The following is a 23,817-nucleotide window of genomic DNA, read 5'->3' as shown; positions in this document are numbered from 1 at the left end:
AATCAATTGTGACCTCCTTGGTCCCGTCCTTCACAACTTGAGCAGAGGACTGTTCAAAGGTAACACTCTCCACTTTTCCTGTGAACAAAGTCAATTTGTGTCATTAAGGTAAAGTCTGAATTCAAGCAATTTGTAGGAATTCATTTGAAATTTGTTGTCCCATATGCACAGAGTGACGCAGATACAGAGACAACAGTACCTAATATTCTTTAAAAAGTAATATATCAGTGGGTCAGGCTTACTTGTAAGAACGAGCAGTAAAAATCCAAATGTGTATAAAGCTGGAGGCATCCTGGAAACTAAAGTTAAATCAACACCTGTGTTACAGCAACAAATAACAAAAAGAAATGCACAATTGTTTCCATATCAACTTTAGATTGACAGCATTTACTGAAATCTGGTGTCAGAGGTGTAACATTCAAATGTTCCTCCGGTCTGACAAATTTATTGCAGATTAAATGAGAGATGACTTCCCTTCTCCATACGTCACACCTCCTCTTCCCCACCTTCTTCCTCTGCTCAGGTCCTCTTGTCAAGAAAAAACCACTAACACTTAATTTGTAGTTTTTAATCTATACTGCCTCCAGCTTACAACTTATTTGTTTATTCTCTTCATAGATTCTCTGGTTTCTTGTAAGAGCTTTTGTAAATAAAGTTGTTTAAATCTTTAATGCAGTGCCTTTTTTACAAATAAGCCAGGGTTATCTGTAGGTTTTCATCCCCAACAAAAACCATCTGTGCTCCAAAGAGCATCTATTATTGTCAGATATTTATATTTAGCTGAACTTCCTATAATTTATCCAACATCTTTTATTTCATAAAAAAATCTTAATACCAATTTATTGATGATAATTGTGATTACTTTAATGGGATAATATATAATATATAAATGGAGAATACTATCCCTTAACTGTAATATTCACTGAATGAATTTATACAATATATCTCTGTTAAACGGAAGTGTGTTAAATTAATTAATCACCTGCTGAGGTGATTGGATGAAAACCAGCTAATTGAGCCAGGTGATTGGTCAACACCGTTTTTTTTAAACTGACAATGCCCCGCCCACTCGTTACACAGTTTTTAAAAGTTTACAGCTAAACCTTTTATTAATGTTGTATCAGGAGTACATGTGGAGGTTTTTTGATGTCTTAGCAGCACTTCAACCTGCCAATGTAGTCAATTCGTGGGTTGTTCGATATCAAACATGGATCCTAACACCAATTGTTGGCCGCAAATGCCACCTTCAAACTTCCATCTGGAGTCTTCCGTTCCTGCTTTTGGTTGCTTGGGATTTTATTCCAATGGAGTTTCTCTTCTCGGAATTGCTAGAAATTACATCTTCACCTCAGCAAGGTAAGAGTTTATGTTTTGTGCTAACCTGTGAGTTGATGTTTTTAAAATACACCATAATGCTTTTATTTTGACAGATAATTATGAGTAATAATAAGTAGTAGTAAGTAAGATAAGTATGATTGGGAGTGATTTTTTTTGCATCATTAATTTCACTGAACAAAAAACAATTAAAAGATGATGTGATCATTTATGAGCCGCTGGCTGCTATTTTCGTTAATTGTTATGCTTGAATGGCAGACTTTCCCATTGGTGCTGTTTGGCACTTGTATGATCTTTAATGGAAAATGAACACCATGGTTGAGCATCTGAGGTTTGGGAAAGGTTAGCAACAGATTGCTGCCTATGTTGCTATTCTGCTCCATATTATTGTCTCTGTTATTACTATCTCCTTCCCTCTGCTTGTGCAAAGTGGTGAGAAGTTTCCTATTGCTTTTGTTATTAAAGACAGCACTGGCCACTGCATTTGTATTTTGATCTTCACTTTTGTTGATTTAGTTTGATCTGCTGTAGGTGGTAAAGTGTACATACCAACAGCAGTAATGGATTTGGATAAATTGGGAAAATCTGTCATAGCTGGGATATGAGGCAGTCTGAAATTAAAAATGAAATGAGTTGGTCATTGCATACAGTTTGTGCCTGTATATTGCAGCCATCAATTCTATTGTGTGCTTTAAAAGTGAGTTTTAAGTAAAAGGACTTCTTTGAGACTGTGTGACTGTAAAGAGTCACATTATTTTTGTTTATCTGTTTTGAAGCTAATTACACCAGCCTGCCTCTCAGGATCTTGAACTTGAAACAGAGAGAAAGAAGAGAACAGGGTTTTTAGTGAGGGCTGATATTAAACCACATCACTGTGTACTGGCAGCGCAGTAATACACAGCTGAGTCTGACAGATTCACACTCTGAATAGTCAGACCTCCTGCTTGGGTGCCTGTTTTTGTAATCTTAAACCGATCTTCAAACTGTTTCTCATATGTGGGGTCACTAGTGTAGACATATCCAATTAAATTAATCAGACCGCCCTCTGTTTGCTGGTACCAGAGCATTACTGTTAGACTGCTATCATTGTGACTGCATTTAAAGTCCACTCTGTTCTTTTCGTTGACTATTTTTGGAGGAGACTGCTGAAACGTCACACTCTTAGCTCGGCCTTGATCTGTTGGGAAAGCACACATTAAGAATAGTTGTTGATACAAAAGCAACTGTGGAAAAAAAAACATTAACGTTGTTTGTAGGTAATTTCATTACATGGCAACAAGAAGAGAAGAAATCCGATCACAACTGGAGACATCCTCCAGGTTTGCTCTGCTGCAGGAGAAACACAGCTTCCACCAGTGAGAGTCAGTGTAAAGAGAGACACTGCCTCATCTGCAAATGTCTCATTCACAGGAAGGTGAGGGTTTTTAGTGAGGGAGTGGCATTAAACCGCATCACTGTGTACTGCCAGCGCAGTAATACACAGCCGTGTCTGATAGATTCACACTCTGAATAATCAGAGCTCCTATGTTGACTTCTGTTCTTGTAATCTTAAACCAACCTTTAAAATGTTTCTCATAGTTGGGCTCACTGCCAGAATAGCTGAATCCAATCAAGCTCATCAAACCTCTCTCTTTTTGCTGGTACCAGAGCATTACATAGAGGTTGTTATCATTATGACTGCATGTAATTTCTACTCTGGCCTTGTCCTCGACTATTCTGGGAAGAGACGGCTGAAATGTCACACTCTTGGCTCGATCTGTGGGAAAAACACAGATTTTAAAAGTAAATGATACAGAAGCCCCAGTGAAAAAAGGTAAAAGCGTAAAAGTGTCTTTGTAAATTAACAACACAATTAAATTGCAGTTTTTGCAGCTAATTTCATTACATGGAAGCAAGATGAGCAGAAATGATATCACAGCTGGAGACATTTTCAAATTTGTGCTGTTGCAGGAGGGACACAGCCTCCTCCAACGATGTATCAAGAAAGAGCGCCTCAACTGCAAATGTCTCATTCACAGGATGGTGAGGGTTTTTAGTGAGGGAGTGGCATTAAACCACATCACTGTGTACTTGCAGCGCAGTAATACACAGCCGAGTGCGACAGGTTTGCTCTGTGAATCATCAGCGTTCCTCTGGCTGAGCCTTCTCTCGTCAGCTTGAATTGTTCTTCAAACTGATCCTCGTAGCTTTGGCTACCTGTTCCATATCCATACCCAATGAGGGTCATAGACTGACTGTCCTGTCTTTGCTGATACCAGAACATTAATGGAAGGCTAGTGTCATCGTGGCTGCAGTTAATCTGAACAGCGGTTTTCTCCTTCACTATCTGGGGAGGAGATTGCTGAAACCTAACAGCGCTCACTTTACCTGTGGAGGAAGCAGAGATAATGTTCAGCATGTTGTATAAATAATGATATAATGACTGCTTTAATGTCCAATTCAGGATGACATTTCTTACAATGAAAACAGATGAAGAGAAGAGCAAAGGTTAGCACAGATGAGGACATGGTCAGGCACTGATGTGAGTAAAGTATTGCACAAAGAAAAATAAGGCTCAGGATGAAGAGGGAGGGGGGTTGTGTCTGTGCGGGGGTTAATTTATCATCACATCCTCATCATAAAAGCTGCAAACCATGTGCTGTGCCTCCACCTATTGGTTGAATCTATTCCTCAGGACCCTGCTGTATGTAGTTTGGATTCTTAATTATAATTAGCAGACTTTATATGCTCATGTACCCCTTTTCCTGTCATATTACCGGTGCAGCAAAGTGCTGTCAGCCTCCAACATTTGATTTCTCCACGATCTCAAATGACTAGAACCCAGAGCCACAGCTGTTATTGTTCCCATGTCGTAGGAGGTTTTTAGTGAAGCACTTGTATTAAACCACATCACTGTGTGCTAGCAGCGCAGAAATACACAGCTGAGTCTGACAGATTTGCTGTTGGAATGATCAGAGATCCTTTCTGCATGCCGCTTTTTATCTGGAATCTGTCTTTAAACTGGACCTCGTAGTTTGGTTCACCATTGAGGACTGAGTACCCAATGAGGCTCATAGACCCACTGCCCGGCTTGTGTTGGTACCACAGCATATATTGGAGGTTGCTGTCATCGTGACTGCAATCAATCGTGACCTCCTTGGTCCCGTCCTTCACAACTTGAGCAGAGGACTGTTCAAAGGTAACACTCTCCACTTTTCCTGTGAACAAGGTCAATTTATGTCATTAAGGTAAAGTCTGAATTCAAGCAATTTGTAGGAATTCATTTAAAATGTGTTGTCCCATAAGCACAGAGTGGTGCTGATTACAGAGACAACAGTACTTAATATTCTTTAAAAAGTAATATATCAGTGAGTCAGGCTTACTTGTAAGAACGAGCAGTAAAAATCCAAATGTGTATAAAGCTGGAGGCATCCTGGAAACTAAAGTTAAATCAACACCTGTGTAACAGCAACAAATAACAAAAAGAAATGCACAATTGTTTCCATATCAACTTTACAATGACAGCATTAACTGAAATCTGGTGTCAGAGGTGTAACATTCAAATGTTCCTCCGGTCTGACAAACTTATTGCAGATTAAATGAGAGATGACTTCCCTTCTCCATACGTCACACCTCCTCTTCCCCACCTTCTTCCTCTGCTCAGCTCCTCTTGTAAAAAGTGCTGCACTTTTATTTTTCACAAATGAATACACTTAAATTACTATTGGTTTTGCTCAGTATAATGGCTGAAGTTAGAAAATCTGAAGTTTTTGACCTTTTATACTAATAATCATCATAATAATCAATCAATAATCAATAATGATACTAATAATCTGTCTTCTAAAGCTAATTTGTAGTTGTATTATTGAACATTTTTAATTCATCATATTGTAGGTTTATGTATACTGCCTCCTGCTTAGAACCTCTTTTTATATTCTTTTCATAGATTTTCTTTTTACTTCTAAGAATTTAGTAAATAAAGTTCAAATCTTTAATGCAGTCCTTTTTTTTCCTTTTACAAATAAGCCAGGGTTATCTGTAGGTTTTCATCCCCAACAAAAACCATCTGTGATCCAAAGAGCATCTATTATTTTTATATATATATTTATAATTAACTTAACTTCCTCTAATTTATTTTTGTAATTAATTCACTACATTAAAAATCTTAATACCAGTTTATGCTTGATGAAAATTGTGATTACTTTAATGGGATAATATTTGTTCATGTATATAAATGGAGAATACTATCCCTATAACTTTCATATTTTGAATGAATTTATACAATATATCTCTGTTTACTGAAAAACGGAAGTGTATTCAATTAATTAATCACCTGCTGAGGTGATTGGATGAAAACCAGGTAATTGAGCCATGGTGGACCCTGATTGGTCAACATCGTCTTTTTAAACTGACAATGCCCCGCCCACTCGTTACACAGTAGAAAATACAGTAAATTAAGCTAGTTTTTAAAAGTTTACAGCTAAATCTTTTATTAATGTTGCATCAGGAGGACATGTGGAGGTTTTTTGATGTCTTCACAGCACTTCAACCTGCCAATGTAGTCAATTCATCGGTTGTTGATATCAAACATGGATCCTAACACCAACGGTTGGCCGCAAATGCCACCTTCAAACTTCCATCCGGAGTTTTCTGTTCCTGCTTTTGGTTGCTTGGGATTTTATTCCAATGGGATTTCTCTTCTCGGAATTGCTAGAAATCAAAGCTTCACCTTACCAAGGTAAGAGTTTATGTTTTGTGCTAACCTGTATATTGTGAGTTGATGTTTTTAAAATACACCATAATGCTTTTATTTTGACAGATAATTATGATTGCAATATGGTTGGGAGTGATTTTTTTGCATCATAAGTTTGAATTTAACGTGGCGATGTTTTTGAGCTGCTGTCTTGGCTGCTATTTTATTCTGTTAATTTTTATGTCTTTGAATGGCTGAGACTTTTCCCATTGGTTGATGTTTGGCACTTGTATGATTCTTTAATGGTGAAATATGAACACTCATGGTTGAGCATCTTGAGTGTGTTGTGGCTGAATTGGTTATGCAATAGATTGCTGCTTATGTTGCTATTCTGCTTTGCCATATTATTGTGTCTGTTATTACTATCTCCTTCCCTCTGCTTGTACAAAGTGGTGAGAAGTTTTCCTATAGCTTTTTGTTGTTATTAAAGACAGCACTGGCTCACTGCATTTGTATTTTGATCTTCACTTTTGTTGATTTAGTTTGATCTGCTGTAGGTGGTAAAGTGTACATACCAACAGCAGTAATGGATTTGGATAAATTGGGAAAATCTGTCATAGCTGGGATATGAGGCAGTCTGAAATTAAAAATGAAATGAGTTTGTCATTGCATACAGTTTTTGACTGTATATTGCAGCCATCAATTCTACTGTGTGCTTTAAAAGTGAGTTTTAAGTAAAAGGACTTCTTTGAGACTGTGTGACTGTAAAGAGTCACTTTATTTTTGTTTATCTGTTTTGAAGCTAATTACACCAGCCTGCCTCTCAGGATCTTGAACTTGAAACAGAGAGAAAGAAGAGAACAGGGTTTTTAGTGAGGGCTGATATTAAACCACATCACTGTGTACTGGCAGCGCAGTAATACACAGCTGAGTCTGACAGATTCACACTCTGAATAGTCAGACCTCCTGTTTGGATGTCTTTTCTTGTAATCTTAAACCGATCTTCAAACTCTTTCTCATATGTGGGGTCAGTGCTAGTGTAGCCGTATCCAATTAAATTCATCAGACCGCTCTCTGTTTGCTGGTACCAGAGCATTACATTAAGGCTGCTATCATTGTGACTGCATTTAAAGTCCACTTCAGTATTTTTAGTTGACTATTTTTGGAGGAGACGGCTGAAACGTCACACTCTTAGCTCGGCCTCGATCTGTGGGGAAAGCACACATTAAGAATAGTTGTTGATACAAAAGCAACTGTGTAAAAAAACCATTAATGTTGTTTGTAGGTAATTTCATTACATGGCAACAAGAAGAGAAGAAATCCGATCACAACTGGAGACATCCTCCAGGTTTGCTCTGCTGCAGGAGAAACACAGCTTCCACCAGTGAGAGTCAGTGTAAATAGAGACTCTGCCTCATCTGCAAATGTCTCATTCACAGGAAGGTGAGGGTTTTTAGTGAGGGAGTGGCATTAAACCACATCACTGTGTACTGCCAGCACAGTAATACACAGCCGTGTCTGATAAATTCACACTCTGAATAATCAGAGCTCCTGTTTGGATGTCTTTTCTTGTAATCTTAAACCAACCTTTAAAATGTTTCTCATAGTTGGGCTCACTGCCAGAATAGCTGAATCCAATCAAGCTCATCAAACCTCTCTCTTTTTGCTGGTACCAGAGCATTACATAGAGGTTGTTATCATTATGACTGCATGTAATTTCTACTCTGGCCTTGTCCTCGACTATTCTGGGAAGAGATGGCTGAAATGTCACACTCTTGGCTCGATCTGTGGAGAAAAACACAGATTTTAAAAGTAAATGATACAGAAGCCCCAGTGAAAAAAGGTAAAAGCGTAAAATGTCTTTGTAAATTAACAACACAATTAAATTGCAGTTTTTGCAGCTAATTTCATTACATGGAAGCAAGATGAGCAGAAATGATATCACAGCTGGAGACATTTTCAAGTTTGTGCTGTTGCAGGAGGGACACAGCCTCCTCCAACGATGTATCAAGAAAGAGCCTCAACTGCAAATGTCTCATTCACAGGATGGTGAGGGTTTTTAGTGAGGGAGTGGCATTAAACCACATCACTGTGTACTTGCAGCGCAGTAATACACAGCCGAGTGCGACAGGTTTGCTCTGTGAATCATCAGCGTTCCTCTGGCTGTGCCGTCTCTCGTCAGCTCGAATTGTTCTTCAAACTGATCCTCGTAGTTTTGGCTACCTGTTCCATATCCATACCCAATGAGGGTCATAGACTGACTGTCCTGTCTTTGCTGATACCAGAGCATTATATGGAAGGCCAGTATCATCGTGGCTGCAGTTAATCTGAACAGCGGTTTTCTCCTTCACTATCTGGGGAGGAGATTGCTGAAACCTAACAGCGCTCACTTTACCTGTGGAGGAAGCACAGATAATGTTCAGCATGTTGTATAAATAATGATATAATGACTGCTTTAATGTCCAATTCAGGATGACATTTCTTACAGTGAAAACAGATGAAGAGAAGAGCAAAGGTTAGCACAGATGAGGACATGGTCAGGCACTGATGTGAGTAAAGTATTGCACAAAGAAAAATAAGGCTCAGGATGAAGAGGGAGGGGGGTTGTGTCTGTGCGTGGGTTAATCATCATCACATCCCCATCATAAAAGCTGCAAACCATGTGCTGTGCCTCCACCTATTGGTTGAATCTATTCCTCAGGACCCTGCTGTATGTAGTTTGGATTCTTAATTATAATTAGCAGACTTTATATGCTCATGTACCCCTTTTCCTGTCGTATTACCGGTGCAGCAAAGTGCTGTCAGCCTCCAACATTTGAATTCTCCACAATCTCAAATGACTAGAACCCAGAGCCACAGCTGTTATTGTTCCCATGTCGTAGGAGGTTTTTAGTGAAGCAGTTGTATTAAACCACATCACTGTGTGCTAGCAGCGCAGAAATACACAGCTGAGTCTGACAGATTCGCTGTTGGAATGATCAGAGATCCTTTCTGTGTGCCGCTTTTTATCTGGAATCTGTCTTTAAACTGGACCTCGTAGTTTGGTTCACCATTGAGGAGTGAGTACCCAATGAGGCTCATAGACCCACTGCTCGGCTTGTGTTGGTACCACAGCATATATTGGAGGTTGCTGTCATCGTGACTGCAATCAATCGTGACCTCCTTGGTCCCGTCCTTCACAACTTGAGCAGAGGACTGTTCAAAGGTAACACTCTCCACTTTTCCTGTGAACAAGGTCAATTTATGTCATTAAGGTAAAGTCTGAATTCAAGCAATTTGTAGGAATTCATTTAAAATGTGTTGTCCCATAAGCACAGAGTGGTGCTGATTACAGAGACAACAGTATTTAATATTCTTTTAAAATGTAATATATCAGTGAGTCAGGCTTACTTGTAAGAACGAGCAGTAAAAATCCAAATGTGTATAAAGCTGGAGGCATCCTGGAATCTAAAGTTAAATCAACACCTGTGTAACAGCAACAAATAACAAAAAGAAATGCAAAATTGTTTCCATATCAACTTTACAATGACAGCATTTACTGAAATCTGGTGTCAGAGGTGCAACATTCAAATGTTCCTCCGGTCTGACAAACTTATTGCAGATTAAATGAGAGAAGACTTCCCTTCTCCATAAGTCACACCTCCTCTTCTCCACCTTCTTCCTCTGCTCAGCTCCTCTTGTAAAAAGTGCTGCACTTTTATTTTTCACAAATGAATACACTTAAATTACTGTTGGTTTTGCTTGGTATAATGGCTGAAGTTAGAAAATCAGAAGTTTTTGACTTGTTATACTAATAATCATCATAATAATCAATTAATAATCAATAATGATACTAATAATCTCTTTTCTAAAACTAATTTAACATTTTTAATTCATCATGTTGTAGTTCTATGTATACTGCCTCCAGCTTAGAACCTCTTTTTATATTCTTTTCATAGATTTTCTTTTTACTTGTTAGAATTTAGTAAATAAAGTTGTTCAAAACTTCAATGCAGTGCCTTTTTTACTAATAAGCCAGGGTTATCTGTAGGTTTCCATCCCCACCAAAGATCATCTGTGCTCCAAAGAGCATCTATTATTATCAGATATTTATAATTAGCTTAACGTCCTACAATTTATCCAACATCTTTTATTACATTAACAAACTTAATACCAATTTATTGATGATAATTGTGATTACTTTAATGGGATAATATGTGTTCATGTATATAAATGGAGAATACTATCCCTATAACTTTAATATTCAGTGAATGAATTTATACAATATATCTCTGTTTACTGACAAACAAAAGTGTGTTCAATTAATTAATCACCTGCTGAGTTGATTGGATGAAAACCAGCTAATTGAGCCACGGTGGAATCTGATTGGTCAACACTGTCTTTTTAAATTGACAATGCCCCGCCCACTCGTTAGAGTTTTTTTAAAGTTTAAAGGTAAACCTTTTATTAATGTTGCATCAGGAGTACATGTTGAGGTTTTTTGATGTCTTCACAGCACTTCAACCTGCCAATGTAGTCAATTCATCGGTTGTTGATATCAAACATGGATCCTAACACCAATTGTTGGCCGCAAATGCCACCTTCAAACTTCCATCTGGAGTCTTCCTTTCCTGCTTTTGGTTGCTTGGGATTTTATTCCAATGGAGTTTCTCTTCTTGGAATTGCTAGAAATCAAAGCTTCACCCCAGCAAGGTAAGAGTTTATGTTTTGTGCTAACCTGTGAGTTGATGTTTTTAAAATACACCATAATGCTTTTATTTTGACAGATAATTATGAGTAATAATAAGTAGTAGTAAGTAAGATAAGTATGATTGGGAGTGATTTTTTTTGCATCATTAATTTCACTGAACAAAAAACAGTTAAAATGATGATGTGATCATTTATGAGCTGCTGTCTTGGCTGCTATTTTTTTCTGTTAATTGTTATGTCTTTGAATGGCTGAGACTTTTCCCATTGGTTGTTGTTTGGCACTTGTATGATTCTTTAATGGTGAAATATGAACACTCATGGTTGAGCATCTTGAGTGTGTTGTGGCTGAAATGGTTATGCAACAGATAGCTGCCTATGTTGCTATTCTGCTTTGCCATATTATTGTCTCTGTTATTACTACCTCCTTCCCTCTGCTTGTGCAAAGTGGTGAGAAGTTTTCCTATAGCTTTTTGTTGTTATTAAAGACAGCACTGGCTCACTGCATTTGTATTTTGATCTTCACTTTTGTTGATTTAGTTTGATCTGCTGTAGGTGGTAAAGTGTACATACCAACAGCAGTAATGGATTTGGATGAATTGGGAAAATCTGTCATCGCTGGGATATGAGGCAGTCTGAAATTAAAAATGAAATGAGTTGGTCATTGCATACAGTTTGTGCCTGTATATTGCAGCCATCAATTCTACTGTGTGCTTTAAAAGTGAGTTTTAAGTAAAAGGAGTTATTTGAGACTGTGTGACTGTAAAGAGTCACATTATTTTTGTTTATCTGTTTTGAAGCTAATTACACCAGCCTGCCTCTCAGGATCTTGAACTTGAAACAGAGAGAAAGAAGAGAACAGGGTTTTTAGTGAGGGCTGATATTAAACCACATCACTGTGTACTGGCAGCGCAGTAATACACAGCTGAGTCTGACAGATTCACACTCTGAATAGTCAGACCTCCTGTTTGGACGTCTTTTCTTGTAATCTTAAACCGATCTTCAAACTCTTTCTCATATGTGGGGTCACCGCTAGTGTAGCCGTATCCAATTAAATTCATCAGACCGCTCTCTGTTTGCTGGTACCAGAGCATTACTGTTAGACTGCTATCATTGTGACTGCATTTAAAGTCCACTTCAGTATTTTTAGTGACTATTTTTGGAGGAGACGGCTGAAACGTCACACTCTTAGCTCGGCCTCGATCTGTGGGGAAGGCACACATTAAAAATAGTTGTTGATACAGAAGCAACTGTGGAAAAAAAATATCAATATAGTTTGAAGGTAATTTCATTACATGGCAACAAGAGGAGAAGAAATCCGATCACAACTGGAGACATCCTCCAGGTTTGCTCTGCTGCAGGAGAAACACAGCTTCCACCAGTGAGAGTCAGTGTAAAGAGAGACACTGCCTCATCTGCAAATGTCTCATTCACAGGAAGGTGAGGGTTTTTAGTGAGGGAGTGGCATTAAACCACATCACTGTGTACTGCCAGCGCAGTAATACACAGCCATGTCTGATAGATTCACACTCTGAATAATCAGAGCTCCTGTTTGGATGTCTTTTCTTGTAATCTCAAACCGATCTTTAAACTCTTTCTCATATGTGGGTTCATTGTTAATGTAGCTGTATCCAATTAAATTCATCAGACCACTCTCTGTTTGCTGGTACCAGAGCATTACATCAAGATTATTGTCATCATGACTGCATTTAAAGTCCACTCTGTTCTTTTCGTTGACTATTTTTGGAGGAGACTGCTGAAACGTCACACTCTTAGCTCGGCCTCTATCTGTGGGGAAAGCACACGTTAAGAATAGTTGTTGATAAAGAAGCAACTGTGGAAAAAAAAAAAAGAAAGAAAAGCCATTAATCTTTTCCTGTATAACATTGAGAACACAGTTAAATTGTTGTTTGTAGGTAATTTCATTACATGGCAACAAGAAGAGCAGAAATCCGATCACAACTGGAGACATCCTCCAGGTTTGCTCTGCTGCAGGAGAAACACAGCTTCCACCAGTGAGAGTCAGTGTAAAGAGAGACACTGCCTCATCTGCAAATGTCTCATTCACAGGAAGGTGAGGGTTTTTAATGAGGGAGTGGCATTAAGCCACATCACTGTGTACTGCCAGCGCAGTAATACACAGCCGTGTCTGATAGATTCACACTCTGAATAATCAGAGCTCCTGTTTGGGTGTCATTTCTTGTAATCTTAAACCAACCTTTAAAATGTTTCTCATAGTTAGGCTCACTGCCAGAACTGCTGAATCCAATCAAGCTCATCAAACCTCTCTCTTTTTGCTGGTACCAGAGCATTAGATAGAGGTTGTTATCATTATGACTGCATGTAATTTCTACTCTGGCCTTGTCCTCGACTATTCTGGGAAGAGACGGCTGAAATGTCACACTCTTGGCACGATCTGTGGGAAAAACACAGATTTTAAAAGTAAATGATACAGAAGCCCCAGTGAAAAAAGGTAAAAGCGTAAAAGTGTCTTTGTAAATTAACAACACATTTAAATTGCAGTTTTTGCAGCTAATTTCATTACATGGAAGCAAGATGAGCAGAAATGATATCACGGCTAGGGACATTTTCAAATTTGTGCTGTTGCAGGAGGGACACAGCCTCCTCCAACAATGTATCAAGAGAGAGCGCCTCAACTGCAAATGTCTCATTCACAGGATGGTGAGGGTTTTTAGTGAGGGAGTGGCATTAAACCACATCACTGTGTACTTGCAGCGCAGTAATACACAGCCGAGTTCGACAGGTTTGCTCTGTGAATCATCAGCGTTCCTCTGGCTGAGTCTTCTCTCGTCAGCTTGAATTGTTCTTCAAACTGATCCTCGTAGCTTTGGCTACCTGTTCCATATCCAGACCCAATGAGGGTTATAGACTGACTGTCCTGTCTTTGCTGATACCAGAGCATTAATGGAAGGCCAGTGTCATCGTGGCTGCAGTTAATCTGAACAGTGGTTTTCTCCTTCACTATCTGGGGAGGAGATTGCTGAAACCTAGCAGCTCTCACCTTACCTGTGGAGGAAGCACAGATAATGTTCAGCATGTTGTATAAATAATGATATAATGACTGCTTTAATGTTCAATTCAGGATGACATTTCTTACAGTGAAAACAGATGAAGAGAAGAGCAAAGGTTAGCACAGATGAGGACATGGTCAAGCACTGATGTGAGTAAAGTATTGCATGAAGAAAAATAAGGCTCAGGATGAAGAGGGAGGGGGGTTGTGTCTGTGCGGGGGTTAATTTATCATCACATCCTCATCATAAAAGCTGCAAACCATGTGCTGTGCCTCCACCTATTGGTTGAATCTATTCCTCAGGACCCTGCTGTATGTAGTTTGGATTCTTAATTATAATTAGCAGACTTTATATGGTCATGTACCCCTTTTCCTGTCGTATTACCGGTGCAGCAAAGTGCTGTCAGCCTCCAACATTTGATTTCTCCACAATCTCAAATAACTAGAACCCAGAGTCACAGCTGTTATTGTTCCCATGTCGTAGGAGGTTTTTAGTGAAGCACTTGTATTAAACCACATCACTGTGTACTAGCAGCGCAGAAATACACAGCTGAGTCTGACAGATTCGCTGTTGGAATGATCAGAGATCCTTTCTGTGTGCCGCTTTTTATCTGGAATCTGTCTTTAAACTGGACCTCGTAGTTTGGTTCACCATTGGCGACTGAGTACCCAATGAGGCTCATAGACCCACTGCCCGGCTTGTGTTGGTACCACAGCATATATTGGAGGCTGCTGTCATCGTGACTGCAATCAATCGTGACCTCCTTGGTCCCGTCCTTCACAACTTGAGCAGAGGACTGTTCAAAGGTAACACTCTCCACTTTTCCTGTGAACAAGGTCAATTTATGTCATTAAGATAAAGTCTGAATTCAAGCAATTTGTAGGAATTCATTTAATATGTGTTGTCCCATAAGCACAGAGTGGTGCAGATTACAGAGACAACAGTACTTAATATTCTTTTAAAAAGTAATATATCAGTGAGTCGGGCTTACTTGTAAGAACGAGCAGTAAAAATCCAAATGTGTATAAAGCTGGAGGCATCCTGGAAACTAAAGTTAAATCAACACCTGTGTAACAGCAACAAATAACAAAAAGAAATGCACAATTGTTTCCATATCAACTTTACAATAACAGCATTTACTGAAATCTGGTGTCAGAGGTGCAACATTCAAATGTTCCTCCGGTCTGACAAACTTTTTGCAGATTAAATGAGAGATGACTTCCCTTCTCCATATGTCAGACCTCCTCTTCCCCACCTTCTTCCTCTGCTCAGCTCCTCTTGTAAAAAGTGCTGCACTTTTATTTTTCACAAATGAATACACTAAAATTACTGTTGGTTTTGCCCAGTATAATAGCTGAAGTTAGAAAATCTGAAGTTTTTGACCTTTTATACTAATAATCATCATAATAATCAATCAATAATCAATAATGATACTAATAATCTGTCTTCTAAAACTAATTTGTAGTTGTATTATTGAACATTTTTAATTCATCATATTGTAGGTTTATGTATACTGCCTCCTGCTTAGAACCTCTTTTTATATTCTTTTCATAGATTTTCTTTTTACTTCTAAGAATTTAGTAAATAAAGTTCAAATCTTTAATGCAGTGCCTTTTTTCTTTCTTTTACAAATAAGCCAGGGTTATCTGTAGGTTTTCATCCCCAACAAAAACCATCTGTGATCCAAAGAGCATCTATTATTTTCATATATATATTTATAATTAACTTAACTTCCTCTAATTTATTTTTTTAATTAAATCTTTACATTAAAAATCTTAATACCAGTTTATGCTTGATGATAATTGTGATTACTTTAATGGGATAATATTTGTTCATGTATATAAATGGAGAATACTATCCTTATAACTTTCATATTTTGAATGAATGTATACAATATATCTCCGTTTACTGAAAAACGAGAGTGTATTCAATTAAATAATCACCTGCTGAGGTGATTGGATGAAAACCAGGTAATTGAGCCATGGTGGACCCTGATTGGTCAACACCGTCTTTTAAACTGACAATGCCCCGCCCACTCGTTACACAGAGGAAAATACAGTCAATTAAGCTAGTTTTTAAAAGTTTACAGCTAAATGTTTTATTAATGTTGCATCAGGAGGACATGTGGAGGTTTTTTGATGTCTTCACAACACTTCAACCTGCCAATGTAGTCAATTCATTGGTTGTTGATATCAAACATGGATCCTAACACCAACGGTTGAGCGCAAATGCCACCTTCAAACTTCCATCTGGAGTTTTCTGTTCCTGCTTTTGGCTGCTTGGGATTTTATTCCAATGGAGTTTCTCTTCTTGGAATTGCTAGAAATCAAAGCTTCACCTCAGCAAGGTAAGAGTTTATGTTTTGTGCTAACCTGTATATTATGAGTTGATGTTTTTAAAATACATCATAATGCTTTTATTTTGACAGATAATTATGATTGCGATATGATTGGGAGTGATTTTTTTGCATCATAAGTTTGAATTTAACGTGGCGATGTTTTTGAGCTGCTGTCTTGGCTGCGATTTCATCTGTTAATTGTTATGTCTTTGAATGGCTGAGACTTTTCCCATTGGTTGTTGTTTGGCACTTGTATGATTCTTTAATGGTGAAATATGAACACTCATGGTTGAGCATCTTGAGTGTGTTGTGGCTGAAATGGTTATGCAACAGATAGCTGCCTATGTTGCTATTCTGCTTTGCCATATTATTGTCTTTGTTATTACTATCTCCTTCCCTCTGCTTGTGCAAAGTGGTGAGAAGTTTTCCTATTGCTTTTTGTTGTTATTAAAGACAGCACTGGCTCACTGCATTTGTATTTTGATCTTCACTTTTGTTGATTTAGTTTGATCTGCTGTAGGTGGTAAAGTGTACATACCAACAGCAGTAATGGATTTGGATGAATTGGGAAAATCTGTCATAGCTGGGATATGAGGCAGTCTGAAATTAAAAATGAAATGAGTTTGTCATTGCATACAGTTTGTGCCTGTATATTGCAGCCATCAATTCTACTGTGTGCTTTAAAAGTGAGTTCTAAGTAAAAGGAGTTATTTGAGACTGTGTGACTGTAAAGAGTCACAATATTTTTGTTTATCTGTTTTGAAGCTAATTACACCAGCCTGCCTCTCAGGATCTTGAACTTGAAACAGAGAGAAAGAAGAGAACAGGGTTTTTAGTGAGGGCTGATATGAAACCACATCACTGTGTACTGGCAGCGCAGTAATACACAGCTGAGTCTGACAGATTCACACTCTGAATAGTCAGACCCCCTGTTTGGATGTCTTTTCTTGTAATCTTAAACCGATCTTCAAACTGTTTCTCATATGTGGGGTCAGTGCTAGTGTAGCCGTATCCAATTAAATTCATCAGACCGCTCTCTGTTTGCTGGTACCAGAGCATTACATTAAGGCTGCTATCATTGTGACTGCATTTAAAGTCCACTTCAGTATTTTTAGTGACTATTTTTGGAGGAGACTGCTGAAACGTCACACTCTTAGCTCGGCCTCGATCTGTTGGGAAAGCACACATTAAGAATAGTTGTTGATACAAAAGCAACTGTGGAAAAAAAACATTAATGTTGTTTGAAGGTAATTTCATTACATGGCAACAAGAAGAGAAGAAATCCGATCACAACTGGAGACATCCTCCAGGTTTGCTCTGCTGCAGGAGAAACACAGCTTCCACCAGTGAGAGTCAGTGTAAAGAGAGACACTGCCTCATCTGCAAATGTCTCATTCACAGGATGGTGAGGGTTTTTAGTGAGGGAGTGGCATTAAACCACATCACTGTGTACTTGCAGCGCAGTAATACACAGCCGAGTGCGACAGGTTTGCTCTGTGAATCATCAGCGTTCCTCTGGCTGTGCCTTCTCTCGTCAGCTTGAATTGTTCTTCAAACTGATCCTCGTAGCTTTGGCTACCTGTTCCATATCCATACCCAATGAGGGTTATAGACTGACTGTCCTGTCTTTGCTGATACCAGAGCATTAATAGAAGGCTAGTGTCATCGTGGCTGCAGTTAATCTGAACAGTAGTTTTCTCCTTTACTATCTGGGGAGGAGATTGCTGAAACCTAACAGCGCTCACTTTACCTGTGGAGGAAGCAGAGATTATGTTCAGCATGTTGTATAAATAATGATATAATGACTGCTTTAATGTTCAATTCAGGATGACATTTCTTACAGTGAAAACAGATAAAGAGAAGAGCAAAGGTTAGCACAGATGAGGACATTGTCAGGCACTGATGTGAGTAAAGTATTGCACGAAGAAAAATAAGACTCAGGATGAAGAGGGAGGGGGGTTGTGTCTGTGCGTGGGTTAATCATCATCACATCCTCATCATAAAAGCTGCAAACCATGTGCTGTGCCTCCACCTATTGGTTGAATCTATTCCTCAGGACCCTGCTGTATGTAGTTTGGATTCTTAATTATAATTAGCAGACTTTATATGCTCATGTACCCCTTTTCCTGTCGTATTATCGGTGCAGCAAAGTGCTGTCAGCCTCCAACATTTGATTTCTCCACGATCTCAAATGACTAGAACCCAGAGCCACAGCTGTTATTGTTCCCATGTCGTAGGAGGTTTTTAGTGAAGCAGTTGTATTAAACCACATCACCGTGTGCTAGCAGCGCAGAAATACACAGCTGAGTCTGACAGATTCACTGTTGGAATGATCAGAGATCCTTTCTGCATGCCGCTTTTTATCTGGAATCTGTCTTTAAACTGGACCTCGTAGTTTGGTTCACCATTGGCGACTGAGTACCCAATAAGGCTCATAGACCCACTGCCCAGCTTGTGTTGGTACCACAGCATAACTTGGAGGCTGCTGTCATCGTGACTGCAATCAATCGTGACCTTCTTGGTCCCGTCCTTCACAAGTTGAGCAGAGGACTGTTCAAAGGTAACACTCTCCACTTTTCCTGTGAACAAGGTCAATTTATGTCATTAAGGTAAAGTCTGAATTCAAGCAATTTGTAGGAATTCATTTAAAATGTGTTGTCCCATAAGCACAGAGTGGTGCAGATTACAGAGACAACAGTACTTAATATTCTTTAAAAAGTAATATATCAGTGAGTCAGGCTTACTTGTAAGAACGAGCAGTAAAAATCCAAATGTGTATAAAGCTGGAGGCATCCTGGAAACTAAAGTTAAATCAACACCTGTGTAACAGCAACAAATAACAAAAAGAAATGCACAATTGTTTCCATATCAACTTTACAATGACAGCATTTACTGAAATCTGGTGTCAGAGGTGCAACATTCAAATGTTCCTCCGGTCTGACAAACTTATTGCAGATTAAATGAGAGATGACTTCCCTTCTCCATACGTCACACCTCCTCTTCCCCACCTTCTTCCTCTGCTCAGGTCCTCTTGTCAAAAAAACCCCACTAACACTCTAATTTATAGTTTTTAATGTATACTGCCTCCAGCTTACAACTTATTTGTTTATTCTCTTCATAGATTCTCTGGTTTCTTGTAAGAGCTTTTGTAAACAAAGTTGTTTAAAAACTTCAATGCAGTGCCTTTTTTACTAATAAGCCAGGGTTATCTGTAGGTTTTCATCCCCACCAAAGATCATCTGTGATCCAAAGAGCATCTATTATTTTCAGATATTTATAAATAGCTTAACTTCCTATAATTTATCCAACATCTTTTATTACATTAACAAACTTAATAGCAATTTATTGATGATAATTGTGATTACTTTAATGGGATAATATGTGTTCATGTATATAAATGGAGAATACTATCCCTATAACTTTAATATTCAGTGAATGAATTTATACAATATATCTCTGTTTACTGACAAACAAAAGTGTGTTCAATTAATTAATCACCTGCTGAGGTGATTGGATGAAAACCAGCTAATTGAGCCACGGTGGAATCTGATTGGTCAACGTCATCTTTTTAAACTGACAATGCCCCGCCCACTCGTTACACAGTAGAAAATACAGTCAATTAAGCTAGTTTTAAAAAGTTTACAGCTAAATGTTTTATTAATGTTGCATCAGGAGGACATGTGGAGGTTTTTTGATGTCTTCACAGCACTTCAACCTGCCAATGTAGTCAATTCATTGGTTGTTGATATCAAACATGGATCCTAACACCAATTGTTGGCTGCAAATGCCACCTCCAAACTTCCATCCGGAGTTTTCTGTTCCTGCTTTTGGCTGCTTGGGATTTTATTCCAATGGAGTTTCTCTTCTCAGAATTGCTAGAAATTACATCTTCACCTCAGCAAGGTAAGAGTTTATGTTTTGTGCTAACCTGTATATTGTGAGTTGATGTTTTTAAAATACATCATAATGCCTTTATTTTGACAGATAATTATGATTGCAATATGATTGGGAGTGATTTTTTTGCATCATAAGTTTGAATTTAACGTGGCGATGTTTTTGAGCTGCTGTCTTGGCTGCTATTTCATCTGTTAATTGTTATGTCTTTGAATGGCTGAGACTTTTCCCATTGGTTGTTGTTTGGCACTTGTATGATTCTTTAATGGTGAAATATGAACACTCATGGTTGAGCATCTTGAGTGTGTTGTGGCTGAAATGGTTATGCAACAGATAGCTGCCTATGTTGCTATTCTGCTTTGCCATATTATTGTCTCTGTTATTACTATCTCCTTCCCTCTGCTTGTACTGAGTGGTGAGAAGTTTTCCTATTGCTTTTTGTTGTTATTAAAGACAGCACTGGCTCACTGCATTTGTATTTTGATCTTCACTTTTGTTGATTTAGTTTGATCTGCTGTAGGTGGTAAAGTGTACATACCAGCAGCAGTAATGGATTTGGATGAATTGGGAAAATCTGTCATAGCTGGGATATGAGGCAGTCTGAAATTAAAAATGAAATGAGTTTGTCAGTGCATACAATTTTTGCCTGTATATTGCAGCCATCAATTCTACTGTGTGCTTTAAAAGTGAGTTTTAAGTAAAAGGACTTCTTTGAGACTGTGTGACTGTAAAGAGTCACATTATTTTTGTTTATCTGTTTTGAAGCTAATTACACCAGCCTGCCTCTCAGGATCTTGAACTTGAAACAGAGAGAAAGAAGAGAACAGGGTTTTTAGTGAGGGCTGATATTAAACCACATCACTGTGTACTGGCAGCGCAGTAATACACAGCTGAGTCTGACAGATTCACACTCTGAATAGTCAGACCTCCTGTTTGGACGTCTGTTCTTGTAATCTTAAACCGATCTTCAAACTCTTTCTCATAAGTGGGTTCATTGTTAATGAAGCCGTATCCAATTAAATTCATCAGACCGCTCTCTGTTTGCTGGTACCAGAGCATTACATTAAGGCTGCTATCATTGTGACTGCATTTAAAGTCCACTTCAGTATTTTTAGTGACTATTTTTGGAGGAGACTGCTGAAACGTCACACTCTTAGCTCGGCCTCGATCTGTTGGGAAAGCACACATTAAGAATAGTTGTTGATACAAAAGTAACTGTGGAAAAAAACCATTAATGTTGTTTGTAGGTAATTTCATTACATGGCAACAAGAAGAGAAGAAATCCGATCACAACTGGAGACATCCTCCAGGTTTGCTCTGCTGCAGGAGAAACACAGCTTCCACCAGTGAGAGTCAGTGTAAAGAGAGACACTGCCTCATCTGCAAATGTCTCATTCACAGGATGGTGAGGGTTTTTAGTGAGGGAGTGGCATTAAACCACATCACTGTGTACTTGCAGCGCAGTAATACACAGCCGAGTGCGACAGGTTTGCTCTGTGAATCATCAGCGTTCCTCTTTGGCTGTGCCTTCTCTCGTCAGCTTGAATTGTTCTTCAAACTGATCCTCGTAGCTTTGGCTACCTGTTCCATATCCATACCCAATGAGGGTTATAGACTGACTGTCCTGTCTTTGCTGATACCAGAGCATTAATAGAAGGCTCGTATCATCATGGCTGCAGTTAATCTGAACAATGGTTTTCTCCTTCACTATCTGGGGAGGAGATTGCTCAAACCTAACAGCGCTCACTTTACCTGTGGAGGAAGCACAGATAATGTTCAGCATGTTATATAAATAATGATATAATGACTGCTTTAATGTCCAATTCAGGATGACATTTCTTACAGTGAAAACAGATGAAGAGAAGAGCAAAGGTTAGCACAGATGAGGACATGGTCAGGCACTGATGTGAGTAAAGTATTGCACAAAGAAAAATAAGGCTCAGGATGAAGAGGGAGGGGGTTGTGTCTGTGTGGGGGTTAATTCATCATCACATCCTCATCATAAAAGCTGCAAACCATGTGCTGTGCCTCCACCTATTGGTTGAATATATTCCTCAGGACCCTGCTGTATGTAGTTTGGATTCTTAATTATGATTAGCTGACTTTATATGCTCATGTACCCCTTTTCCTGTCGTATTACCGGTGCAGCAAAGTGCTGTCAGCCTCCAACATTTGATTTCTCCACGATCTCAAATGACTAGAACCCAGAGCCACAGCTGTTATTGTTCCCATGTCGTAGGAGGTTTTTAGTGAAGCACTTGTATTAAACCACATCACTGTGTGCTAGCAGCGCAGAAATACACAGCTGAGTCTGACAGATTCACTGTTGGAATGATCAGAGATCCTTTCTGCATGCCACTTTTTATCTGGAATCTGTCTTTAAACTGGACCTCGTAGTTTGGTTCACCATTGAGGACTGAGTACCCAATGAGGCTCATAGACCCACTGCCCAGCTTGTGTTGGTACCACAGCATAGCTCGGAGGCTGCTGTCATCGTGACTGCAATCAATCGTGACCTCCTTGGTCCCGTCCTTCACAACTTGAGCAGAGGACTGTTCAAAGGTAACACTCTCCACTTTTCCTGTGAACAAGGTCAATTTGTGTCATCAAGGTAAAGTCTGAATTCAAGCAATTTGTAGGAATTAATTTAATATGTGTTGTCCCATAAGCACAGAGTGGTGCAGATTACAGAGACAACAGTACTTAATATTCTTTAAAAAGTAATATATCAGTGAGTCAGGCTTACTTGTAAGAACGAGCAGTAAAAATCCAAATGTGTATAAAGCTGGAGGCATCCTGGAAACTTAAGTTAAATCAACACCTGTGTAACAGCAACAAATAACAAAAAGAAATGCACAATTGTTTCCATATCAACTTTACAATGACAGCATTTACTGAAATCTGGTGTCAGAGGTGTAACATTCAAATGTTCCTCCGGTCTGACAAACTTATTGCAGATTAAATGAGAGATGACTTCCCTTCTCCATAAGTCACACCTCCTCTTCCCCACCTTCTTCCTCTGCTCAGCTTCTCTTGTAAAAAGTGCTGCACTTTTATTCTTCACAAATGAATACACTTAAATTACTATTGGTTTTGCTCAGTATAATGGCTGAAGTTAGAAAATCTGAAGTTTTTGACCTTTTATACTAATAATCATCATAATAATCAATCAATAATCAATAATGATACTAATAATCTCTCTTCTAAAACTAATTTGTAGTTGTATTATTGAACATTTTTAATTCATCATGTTGTAGTTCTATGTATACTGCCTCCTGCTTAGAACCTCTTTTTATATTCTTTTCAGAGATTTTCTTTTTACTTCTAAGAATTTAGTAAATAAAGTTCAAATCTTTAATGCAGTGCCTTTTTTCTTTCTTTTACAAATAAGCCAGGGTTATCTGTAGGTTTTCATCCCCAACAAAAACCATCTGTGATCCAAAGAGCAGCTATTATTTTCATATATATATATATATATATATATATATATTTATAATTAACTTAACTTCCTATAATTTATTTTTTTAATTAATTCATTACATTAAAAATCTTAATACCAGTTTATGCTTGATGATAATTGTGATTACTTTAATGGGATAATATGTGTTCATGTATATAAATGGAGAATACTATCCCTATAACTTTCATATTTTGAATGAATTCATACAATATGTCTCTGTTTACTGAAAAACGGAAATATATTCAATTAATTAATCACTTTCTGAGGTGATTGGATGAAAACCAGGTAATTGAGCCATGGTGGACCCTGATTGGTCAACACCGTCTTTTTAAACTGACAATGCCCCGCCCACTCGTTACACAGCGGAAAATACAGTAAATTAAGCTAGTTTTTCAAAGTT

The 23,817-nt window shown here is 38.4% G+C and overlaps 1 protein-coding gene, 1 long non-coding RNA gene and 1 gene segment (V, D, J or C); all 3 read right to left on the bottom strand.

Moving 5' to 3' along the window:
- LOC127360258 (T cell receptor beta chain MC.7.G5) overlaps window positions 1–23,817 on the bottom strand; it is a gene marked incomplete in the record, with an annotated part of 299,553 nt that overhangs the window by 13,153 nt on the left and 262,583 nt on the right.
- LOC127360446 (T cell receptor alpha variable 5-like) lies at window positions 4,119–14,912 on the bottom strand. The segment is given in 3 exon segments: window positions 4,119–4,434; window positions 14,453–14,550; window positions 14,717–14,912. Coding segments are annotated over 3 exon segments (357 nt in total).
- Window positions 11,592–13,444, bottom strand: LOC127360775 (uncharacterized). Of its 2 annotated transcripts, none has more exons than XR_007883910.1 (4): window positions 13,239–13,444; window positions 12,623–13,109; window positions 11,989–12,527; window positions 11,592–11,897 (listed from the first exon to the last, which is right to left on the bottom strand). It is a non-coding gene; the product is annotated as an uncharacterized LOC127360775 (long non-coding RNA). The 2 variants fall into 2 exon arrangements; XR_007883909.1 differs by having other exon boundaries at window positions 11,989–12,481.

The sequence above is a fragment of the Dicentrarchus labrax genome, unplaced genomic scaffold, assembly GCF_905237075.1.
Source record: "Dicentrarchus labrax unplaced genomic scaffold, dlabrax2021, whole genome shotgun sequence".
Lineage (NCBI taxonomy): Eukaryota > Metazoa > Chordata > Actinopteri > Moronidae > Dicentrarchus > Dicentrarchus labrax.
The sequence above is the reverse complement of the archived record's forward strand: the minus strand, read 5'-3'. Positions and strand labels throughout refer to the sequence as shown.